This window comes from Castor canadensis, chromosome 17, assembly GCF_047511655.1.
Source record: "Castor canadensis chromosome 17, mCasCan1.hap1v2, whole genome shotgun sequence".
Lineage (NCBI taxonomy): Eukaryota > Metazoa > Chordata > Mammalia > Rodentia > Castoridae > Castor > Castor canadensis.
Window position 1 is genome coordinate 10,313,218 of NC_133402.1, and position 11,084 is coordinate 10,324,301.

General features: G+C 43.8%; 1 protein-coding gene across 7 annotated transcripts in view; it reads right to left on the bottom strand.

The window, feature by feature from the left end:
- Cpped1 (calcineurin like phosphoesterase domain containing 1) overlaps positions 1–5,587 on the bottom strand; it is a 114,150-nt gene extending 108,563 nt beyond the window's left edge. Inside the window, exon 1 of one of the 7 annotated variants that reach the window (XM_074059567.1) lies at positions 5,411–5,587. In XM_074059567.1, coding sequence (XP_073915668.1) covers positions 5,411–5,480 — 70 coding nt within the window. In that variant the 5' untranslated portion in view covers positions 5,481–5,587. Of the gene's footprint in view, positions 1–324; positions 1,913–4,795; positions 5,344–5,410 lie in introns of those variants that run through there. The other 6 variants (XM_074059568.1, XM_020167241.2, XM_074059566.1 and 3 more) reach the window with 6 other exon arrangements.
- Between the last annotated feature and the right edge of the window lie 5,497 nt (positions 5,588–11,084).

Below are 11,084 nucleotides of genomic sequence, written 5' to 3' on the forward strand. Positions count from 1 at the left end.
TTATTGTCCGACCTATAATTCCAACCCTATGTTAACTACCCAAAAGAAACTATATATATATATATATATATATATATATATGTATATCTGTATAAAGCCTACGTGGCTATTCACAGTGCCTTCATTCATAAAAACCAAAAAATGTCCAAATAAACATGTCTATGAATGTCAAAAAATCCAAGTGTTCATTAATAGGTGGATAAACAAAATGTGATTAGTGACACAATGAAAAACCATTCAGTAATACTAATCCATGCTATAGCGGGGATGAATCTCAAAACCTTCATGCTAAGGCAAAGAAACCAGTCACAAAAGACCACATACCATGACTCCATTTACAGGCAATGTCCAGAAAAGGCCCATCTGTGGAGGTATGCAGTAGTTCCCTGTGCTGGGAACAGGGACACATAAAAACTGCAAATGGATCATGGAGAATCCACACTTCTTTTGGCAAAGGGGGAGGTGTGGTTCCTAAAACTAGACTGTGGCCATACCCCTCTTACAAATTTGCTAAAAACTGTTAATTATAAACTAAAAATAAAAAGGCAAAAAGTGTACTCAAAAATAAAAGTAAATCTGTCTTTTGAAAATGCTGTAGTGTGAACTTTTTAGAGGTCACTCTACCTCTCAATAGGTGGTTACAAGAGAAGGTGAAAATAGCCATTTTTATTTAGTCACAGGAACTGTTATGAGGCACAGTCCTTAGGCCAATTATTTGAGCAAAGCAAAACAAAATAAAAATGATTCACAAATGGTCAGCTTCAGAACCAGGGCAGGTTCTGAGAACTCTAACCAACAACGGACCAGACAGAACACACACTGTTATTAACTTAACCGGCTTCTTCTTAAGCAATCAACCATTAATTTGGTTATAGCTTAACTAGTTAATTGTTTACAGCTGAGTTAATTGGCTACAGGGCCTCCTGCAACCAACCGAAGTTCAGTTTTTCTTTTTTTTTTTTTGGCGGCACTGGGGTTTGAACTCAGGGCCTCACACTTGCTAGGCAGGTGCTCTACCACTTGAGGCACTCCCCCAGTCCAAAGTTCAGTTATGGTGATTAAACTCAGTGTATTGACTTGGGCCTCCTGGGCCCAACCAATGCCTTCCATACGTTTTATTTAACAGACCCTCTTCAAATAGAAAATAAGTAACTTGTCCTAAATGTAGCACAATCGAAGTGTTTATTCCTTCAACTCCCATTAGAAATGTTTCAGTCACACTATTTCTAACCCTGTTCAATGGAAAAGCACTTCCAGGGCTACTATTTCTAAAAAAGTTCTTCCGGGAGGCCTGCAAGACATAGAGCAAGCTGCCAGTTACTGAGAATCCATTCACACTGTCCACTGAGGGGGTTCCAAAGAGGACTAAGAAATAGTCACAATTAGCTGTAGAGGGTTAAGATGTCTAGGAAAACAATACTTGAAAGGAAACCACCCAAAGCTTAGCATGGTGGTGCCCAACTGTAATCCCAATACATAGTGAGAGGTTGGGTTACACAGTGAAACCCTAGCTCACAAAAACAAAAAGCAACCAATAGCCCTGTGGTCTGAGGAGGAAAATATTCTGGTGATGAAATAACCAGAAAGAGAGATTTAGGACCTAGTAACAATTAAATATAACTTGTAAACATACTTTGTCCCTTTTAGGACTTATTTCACCCTTTCAGAATTTCTTCAGATCAGATGTGGTAAACCTCTCAAAAGACAGTTGGTGCTATGAGAAAGTAGTCCTAATTAGGATATGTGTCAAGGAAATGTAATTATCAATTTGCCTAATTAAAATGAGTATCTGAACATGCTTAGGAATTAAAGCCTCCTCAGGTGAGACATGTATAATTTCTTCTTTATAAACATGCATCGGCAGAGTCTAGCAGATTGTGTTAACAAGGAATGGATGATTGAGACTGAGCCTCACATCTCACACTACTGGAGAAGCTGCAGGGATGCAGTGAGTTGTGTAAATCAGCCCAGCGGGGGTGGGGGGAGGGAGATATGGTCTTAGAGTAAAGAGCTCTGTTGACTAGCACAGAATCTAGACCTAAAAATAAATAATAATGACATGATTGTAAAGAGGGGGATGGTGTAAGGGGGGAACCAAAAGGAGGGGAGGAGAAAGGAGAGGGTGATGGGGGGGGGTGAATATTACAGAAGTACATTTTATCTATGTATGAAAATAGCACAATGAAACCCACTAAAAACTGCTAAAAGGGGGAGAGAAGGAGGTGTTAAATATAGATGGGGTGGATTTGATCAAAATACATTATATGTGTGTAAGTAAATATCACAATGAAACCCCTTTGTACAACTTTATGCTAATAAAAACTTGATTTTAAAAAAGAAAAGAAAAAAGAGAGAATCTAAGTGACTAATTCTGGAGGTAGGTGACTAATTCTGACTCTGCCCTTGGGGCAACTTTACCAGCACGAGGCTGTACTTCCCATAGGGCCTTGGGCACCTCTAGGAGTACCCATCAAAGTTGCCAGCTCAGCTTACATTCACATAGATTTCTCCAACATCTGATCCTTTATGCCATATGGTCTAAGTCCTCCTGCTCAGCTTTGATGCCAAGGCCAGCTCCTGACTTTATCTTCCAGAATCTCTAGTTATTTCTGCCTTGAGCACTTCCACCTGTGCTCTCCTTGGCCCTAAACACTGGCATATTCTAGGGTCCCTCACACAGCTGCACAGCACACTATCCACTGTGCTACACTTTCCCTTAGCAAAGCCTTTGACTCCAAAAGCAGCACCACCTACTCCCCCTCTGGATGGCAGCCATTCCTACATCCCTAGTTATGTACTACACCCCATGAGTTGCCTCAGAATTCCTGATGATCCCTAGAATCCATCTCATCAAGTGTGAGTCCAGTCCTTACACCAAGGGCAGGAAACCCCCACTATCACATACTGCCAACACAATCCCGATTCCTCCCACTACAGTGGCCATCGGAGCCATCTGTTGCTCTTTTTGTGCCATACCTCTGTGCTCAGGTCTGAGCCCCTAAGGATAACTTGCCCCTGCCCACTTTCTGTTCATAAGATACCAGAGAGTGCAAAAAAAAGCATAGTAAGTATTTCTCAAACTGAAAGGAAGACATTCAGCGAAGTAAAAGGAAACTCTCCTGAACATCTGGTAGAAGTAAAAAACAGGTACAACCACTTTGGGTGGCAAAGTAACCATAGCTGGTATTACAGCCCATGACCCAAAGCAGGCCTGCTGTCACTCATTTGCTTACAAGGAGGAAGGGGTGAGGCTACCCAAATCTGTAAAGAGTCTGAGAAAAAAAGTCTTGGGAGAACCAGTGACCTTCAGGAAAGGAACACAGGCAGCTCAAGGTAACCGCACTGGACATGATATGTGCTGACTTTTGCTTTCCCCACCCTCTGATCTCCAGTGGGGGCTTCCCATTGGCTGGGCTAGAGGGCAAAAAATCCAATGATGTCCCTAGAGGTCAATCTCTTGGGGCAAGGTGGGAAAGCTAGAGGGATTCAGAGAGGCAAAAGGAGAAGAAAGAAGCAAATGAGAAGACACTCAGCATATCCATCCACAGACTGCACCGAGTAGATACTCACACAATAGAATATTACGCAGCAGGAAATGAGTGGAGCAGAAATTATTTATACCAATACCGATACAGCTAAAAAAAAATCATATTGGGTGAAAGAAAGCCAAATCAAATATAACATGTAAAGAACAGCACCATAGCAGATTGCTTTTTCTCTACATCCACCCGTGGATCTCTCGTTGCAAATACTTCCAGACTCGTTGCAAATACTTCCAGAACCTTGCCACTCCCCCGCTGCAAGTTACAAAGAAGAAAAAGATCAGATTCGGGAGTGGGGCAATGAATGGTGAAAGTACATTATACTCATGAATGAAAATAATGAGACCCATTAAAATTGTTTTTAAAGGAAGTGGGAACAAGAGTAATTTTAAAAAATAATAAAAAGGTTCTAGCAGAGAATTACAGGAGAAATCTTAGGGTGTGATACCCTGGGCAAGTCTGGGGAATCAGGAACCAAGCTCCCTCCTGACCTATGTATAGTTCAAGGACTAACATTCACTTAGCATGTGTCCCACTGGGTTACAGAAACACTCGGTATCTGTTAACACTCCATTCACCCTATAAGACAGGTATTATCAAATACATTTTTACAATGAGGCAGATGCTCTAAATCCAACATCCAAGTTTAAGAGGTACTTAAACTGCTTTTTCTGAGAAGCACTGACTCTTTTCTTGGACCCACAAATTAACTAGAAACAGGAGAAAAGACTTGGCATCTCTGTCTCCATTTTGTACTTGTTGTCCTTTGCTCTGAGCCATTCTCTCCTGCAGCCACCTTGGAATAAAGAAAGGACAGGAATGATCGATAACATCTTTATGACCAGGGATCAAAACTACCATAAAGGAACTGCGGATCCTTTCAGGACAGACCACCCCTCCAAATGAGGACAATTACCCATAATGATAAGGCTGCACCCTGAAACAGGAGTAATCATCTCATGAGAACCTGATTGCTCCCCTTAAGTGATGACAGCAATAACAATTTCTCTGGAACAAGAACTGATCTAATGACCAACCAAGCAACACCTGTGACTGGGACTGTTTCTGCAAACCTTTTGTCCTCAGCCCTAATTCTTTACTATTCAAAACTAAAGCCATGTCTGTACCAGGAGGATGGCTAAAGACGGGCTGTGTGCTTACACTGCCTCTTCCCACTTCCCAGGTGTGTCCTAGGCTGTGTAATAAACCTCCTTTCTCTGCCTTCACCATTACTGTCTCTTTATTTGGCTTACCAAGGAGGATGGATACACCTGACATATGGAAACCCAGGAGTTTGTGCCTGGGGTTCAAAATTCTGGTTCCACAAGCACTTAAGTCGACCACGACTGTTCCGATGGCTTCTGCTAACATTTTGGTGAATAATTCTTACAGTTAATAGCCAAAACGTGGGAGTATAAAATGCAACCTGGTGAAAGACCTTTTTAAAAATAGCAGCCTCCACTGGCACCGAGCTCTTATTCAGGGCTTCCCACACCCTCACTATGGCTCCCGTTCTACAGACTGGGAAACTGAGGCCAAGGCTCGCTGAGGCAGAGCTTGGAGCCCAGGTTCAACTGCAACCCCCACCTCCCACAAGCTGTTCTTTACTCTGCCCTGCTGCCTTCTTACTTCCCTTCTCGCGGGAAGTTAGGTCAACGTCAGCCCCACCCTAGACCAGACCCCTCGCTGGACTCCTCTCTCCACCACGTCGCGGAGCCGCGGTCGTGCAGCACCTATTGCGGTCCCTAGCCCTGGGTGCAGCCCACGATGGAGTCCGGCTGGAGGTGCGCGCTCGCACACCGAAGGTTCCCCCGGCGGAAGGTTCCGCAGCTCTGATGTCCCCTCCCTGGGCGAAGGGCCAGCAGTACCTGTAGAAAACGCGTCCAGGGTCCTGCCCCGGGCTCTGTGGAAAACACTACCCGCCTCCGCAGCGGACATGGCGAGACAGTTCCTGGCCTTGCCTAAACACGCTACGTGGGAAGGAGCGGCGCGACTCAATTTCGCCCAACTGCCCCGCCTGCCCCGCTGTGGGCGGGGCCTTCTGCTGGGGGCGTGGCCGGGGCGGGCAGGGGCGTGGCCGGGGCGGGAATGGGTAGTGGCTGGGCCGCTCGGGCGCCACTAGTGCTGCCTGGCCAGGACGGAGTGAGCGGCCGCTCTGGGATCGACCCGCGCACCTGGAGAGGGGAGGCGGAGTCTCAGGCGGCCACGTGGGCGAAGCCACTGGATGTGGGGCCAGTCTTTCCCTAAAGAGTTGCCAGAGTTAATAAGTGCAAGTCCAGGACTGCTCTCCCCACCCACGTTAACTTGGAATTTCAGATTTAAAAATATATATATACATACATACATAAATATATACATATACATATATACATACACACATTAATTTAGTATAAGTATATCCTATGCAATATCTGGGAGATACGCTATTTTTTTTATCATTTTTATCTGAAATGCCAGTTTAACTGCGTGCTCTAATTTTTATCTGGCAACTCTATTAGGTCAGAAGGGCTGGGTCCTCTCTCAGGACGGTCCAATGTGACCTACTTTTAAGGCATCTTGAGCTTTCCAGTCATCAGCACCTTGTTCTGTTACTCTGTCTTGCTCTGCAGCAGGTCAGTGGTTCTGCTCTACTCTGACCAGACTTCTTTCAGCTCCTCCATTCTTCTTTTGTCTGCCTGGAGGATGAGAGGGGGCACGCAAGCAGCATGAGAAGAGTGTATTCCTGGGCATCAGACTGACAAGTTGTTTGGTGCACTTCCCTGCTGTGTGGCCTTAGGCAAGTCCCTTAACCTCTCTGAACCTCAGAATCCTCATCTAGAACAAAATAATGATAGCACCAGCCTCATATGGTTTTCCTAAGGATTAGATGGAGTGTGAGGGCAGCAGTTCTGGAACATTCTAAGTGCTTGATAAATTTTTGCTGTAGTTGATATTGTTAAAACTTATTGTTATCATAATTGCTATTGTTAGGATACCCTTCAGTTCATTATTTTCTAGTCAAAATTCTACTCCTCTTTCAACACTGCGTTCAGGTGTCATCTTTCATATCGAAGCATCATTTTGTCACAGATAACAAAAAAAAATCAGTTCAAATGGGCTTAATCAGAAAAATGGTTGGCACATATAAATTAAAACCCTGTGCAGATTCAAGAGAGGTTTGATCCAGCTGCCCAACGAATGCTGTAAGAATGCAACTTCTATTTGTTCCCTCTGCCTTTTGTCATTTTGGCTTTATCTTGGCGCTCCAGAGAGAGAACTCCCTTCCATCCATCACTAAGCTCTGCCTAGCAACTTGAGTTCCACACCACATCCTTGTGAGACACCATGGCTGGAATTTAGAGACCCAGAGATGTTATGAAGAACACAACAGCCCTGTGTGCTCTCCCCCTCCATGAAGCAGGCAGAGCAATTTGTCCTAACGTTCACAGGCCTGAGGCTGCTGGACTTTTATGGTCCTTCCGTCTACTTTTAATAGACGGTGTGTCTCCTCCTTACAACTGGGCGGTGGTGAGTCGTGCCTCATCGCTGTGATGGTAAATCCTCAGTGTCTCCCTCCTTCCCTTCTTTCTCACCAGCCCAGGTTTGTGAAGCCTGGTGTGATGAAAAGGCTGTGAAGGTTGGGGACTATAGTCAGCCATAGGCATGGCTGCATAAGAACCTGAGGCCTCATTTAGAGAAAAATGCTTTGTTTTAGTCATTCCTGGTTAATTTGATGTGTTAACTTTGGGCCATGGGGTCCAGATATTTTGTCAAAGGTTATCCTGAATATTTCTGGGATGATGTTTGTTTGTTTTTTAATGGAATATATGTATATTTGGACCTGGTGTCAAGCAGATTGTACTCCAGTGCAGTTGTAGGGCTGGACTGATCTCCCCCCAAGCAACAGGGAATTCAGCTGGCACATAGCCTTTGAACTTGAACTGGAGCATCAGTGCTCTCCTGGACTCAGCATCCTGCTGGTTCATACTGCAGATTTTGGACCTGCCAGCCCCCATAATCACGAGTCAATTCCTTAAACTAAACCCTTTCTTACTGCTAACTCCACATTTGACTGATTCTGTTTCTCTGGAGAACCCTGATGAATACAGACTGTGAGAGGTCTTTCTTTGGAAGTGTTGGGGTCCCAGAGTTGGGATCACAGTTCACAGTTCAAGTTGAATACGGCTATGGAGAATGAAAGCACTGTGGGTATCAGACACCCCTCACTTTTATTTAGTCCTGACCTGCAATGTTGAGGTAGGGCTCAGGAATAGACTGGGGATTCTGTGGGATCAGGAATAATGGAAAGCCCATTGAAAAGGCATCGGGGCTGCCACTTTTACCTATTTGATCTGTTTTTTCTTTGCTTTGTTTTTGGCGGTGCTAGAGTTTGAACTCAGGGCCTTAAGCTTGCTAGGCAGGTGCTCTACCACTTGAGCCATTCCACCAGCCCAATCTATTTTTTCAGTTTGTGTGTGTGTGTGTGTTTTAAACTGAAAATGAAATAGCTTAGTTTTTAGACCAGGTCAAAATGCCATGTGTACTCTGAAAACAACAACAAAATAATGAGTGCTGCCGGGCACTGGTGGCTCACACCTGTAATCCTAGCTACTCAGGAGGCAGAGATCAGGAGGATCGGGGTTCAAAGACAGCCTGGGAAAATAGTTCATGAGACCCTATCTTAAAACACACACACACACCACAAAAAGGGCTGGTGGGGTGGCTCAAGGTGTAGGCCCTGAGTTCAAACCCCAGTACTGAAAATAAAAATAATAATAATGAGTGCTATTTTTTTTTTGAAACAGTGTAGCCTTGTCTGGCTTCAAGATCCTTCTGCCTCAGCATCCTGAGTGCTAGGATTACAGGCCAGTACTACCATGCCCAGATTCTTTCCTCCGCCCCCAATTTACCAATTTAGTTAATACTGTCATAGGCTTCGTGTTCACAGGACTTTCCCAATTTTTTTCCTCTTTGTAAGATATCAGACAAATTTCTAGAAAGTTCCAAGCTACACCTATGTTCTCCAACAGAAAAGTAAATTCATGCCCTCGAGATCATTTAGCTATCCCTATAACCCTCTTAGGTAAGTTGCATAACTTATGCTTTTGGGAAAGGGGGTACTGGAGTTTGAACTCAGGGACTTGTGCTCGCTAGGCAGGCGCTCTGCCACTTGAACCATGCCTCCAGCCCTTTTTGCTCTGATTATTTTTGAGATAGGGTCTCACATTTATGCCTGGCTGGCTGGACAACAATCCTATTTGCACTTCCCACTGTAGCTGGGATTACAGGCTTGCAACAGCACATCCGGCTTCTTCTGTTTACTCAGCATCTCAAGCTTGGAATGAAGAGTCACCTGATCTTGGCCTCCTGTGTAGCTGGGATGACAGGCTTGAGCCACTGGCACCTGGCTTATATTTTTTGTTGTTGTTATTGGAAATAAAACTATCATTCGTGATATCATATGCGATTATTCTTTAGGGGTGACTGCCAAGGCATTTGATATACATTCTCACATTTTACTGTGGCTCCCCCCAACCAAAATGAAGTTTCATCTCTTTAAAGATGTGATCTGGGAGTCCAAGGGAAACTGGGTCATCCCACCAGTAACCAAAATGGCAAAACTGAAATTTCTCTTCCTACTAGCTTTCTGCCCTTTATAGTCAGTTATCAAGCCATTGGCACGCTTTTAGATCTATGCCAATACAACTTTTGCCTGCCATTTGGCTTTAAGAGTTTCTTAGGACTATTTTTTAGAGGTGGGGTTCACTGAGTTGCCCAGGCTGGCCTCAAGTGATCTTCTATCCTCAGCCTCCCAAGTTCTGGGACTACAAGCATGGCCCACCTTTCTTAAGGGTTGGCCTTGAAAACTTGTGCCCATTGGACAACATTGCTTAGGAAACAACCAGTTGTTGACTTAGAGGTGAGTCACATGACCTGAGCTTAAGGTCAGATCATTTGACCTACTGTTTATTTCGCTGACTTTACTGACTTTAACACTGTGCCCTTCTGCAATTAACCTTGCTGGTTTAGTTTCCTCACCCATACAGTGAGGGATCATGTGTTTAACTAGAAATAAATGGCTTCTTAAAGTTGTGGTTGCTATTTATTTATTTGCAGTGCTGGGTTGTTTTTTTTTTTGAACTCCGGGCCTATGTCTTGAACCATTCTACCAGCCCTTTTTTGTGATGGGCTTTTATGAGATAGGGTCTCGAAACTATTTCCCTGGGCTGGCTTCGAACCGTGATCCTCCTGATCTCTAACTCCTGAGTAGCTAGGATTATAGGTGTGAGCCACCAGTGGCCAGCTGTGGTTGTTATTTAAACCACTGACAACCTCTTGACAGGGCAGAACCCTCAGGGTCCTGAATTCAGAAGCTAGAATGGAGAATTTATATCCAATAAATTCAGAGGAGAGACCTTCCTCTTACCCTATTTCTTCCCACCAAACCATCCACACCAGTAACCTCTGGTCACATGTGACTGCTTCAATGAATCAAAGTTAAATAAAATGAAAATGACAATCTCTCAGGCACACTAGGCATATTTCAAGTGCTCAGTAGTGAGCAGCTGGAGTTTGGGAAAAAATACAGTACACTCAGTTAAATTTGAATTTCAGATTAAGATTGTTCCAACATATTTATATTAAAAATCATTTGTTTATCCAAACTTCAATTTAACTAAGCATCTGTATTTTATCTGGAAAATTTAGATTTTCTATTCATTCCCATGAGTGCTGAGATTTCTCTCTCTCTCTCTCTCTCTCTCTCTTTCTCTCTCTACTTCTCATTCATGGTGGTACTGAGGATTGAACTCAGGGCCTCAAGCACTCTACCACTTGAGCCACACTCCCAGTCCTTTTGCTTTTTTACTTTATTTTTCAGATAGGGTCATGTGCTTTTGCTGGGGCTGGCCTTGCACCAAGATTCTCCTGAGTAGCTAGGATTACAGGCACATGCCATCACACCCCACCTTCACACAGAGATTTCTATTGGATGATGCTGATTTGGAACATCGATGGTCAACTTGGAATCAGTGAGCCCTGTATATTACTTCTGTTCTTCTGTCCAATGGGACTTCCTTGTCATTCAGAGCACTAACAGCCTAAAATATCCCTAACTCTCCTAATTAAGTTCTTGACTTCTGAAGCAGATAATACTAATTACTCCAGTCCTTTTTCATGTAGCAACCTGAATTTAATCTATCCACTTAGGCTTTTGTTCACCCATCTGTTTTCTTTTCTTTCTTCCCTACATTGCTTAACTGCCCTTTGTAAAGTAGTCTTTGGATGACTGTAGGGGCTTCCTGTTACTTTCTAATCTTCATTTTCTTCATCTGAATAGTGACCCAGACTCCTGAAGCATCCAAATATTTTTACTATTATCAACTTTGGTTAAAAGAAGTTCTCCCCGACTCCTCTATCAGAATAAGAAAAAATGGGCTTTGTGTAGTGGCTCACATCTGTAATTACAGATGTTTAGGAGATGGATATTAGGAGGATAAGGCCAACCTGGGAAAAAAGTGAGACCCATCTCAACCCAGAGCTGGGTGCATGGTACTCGTCTAT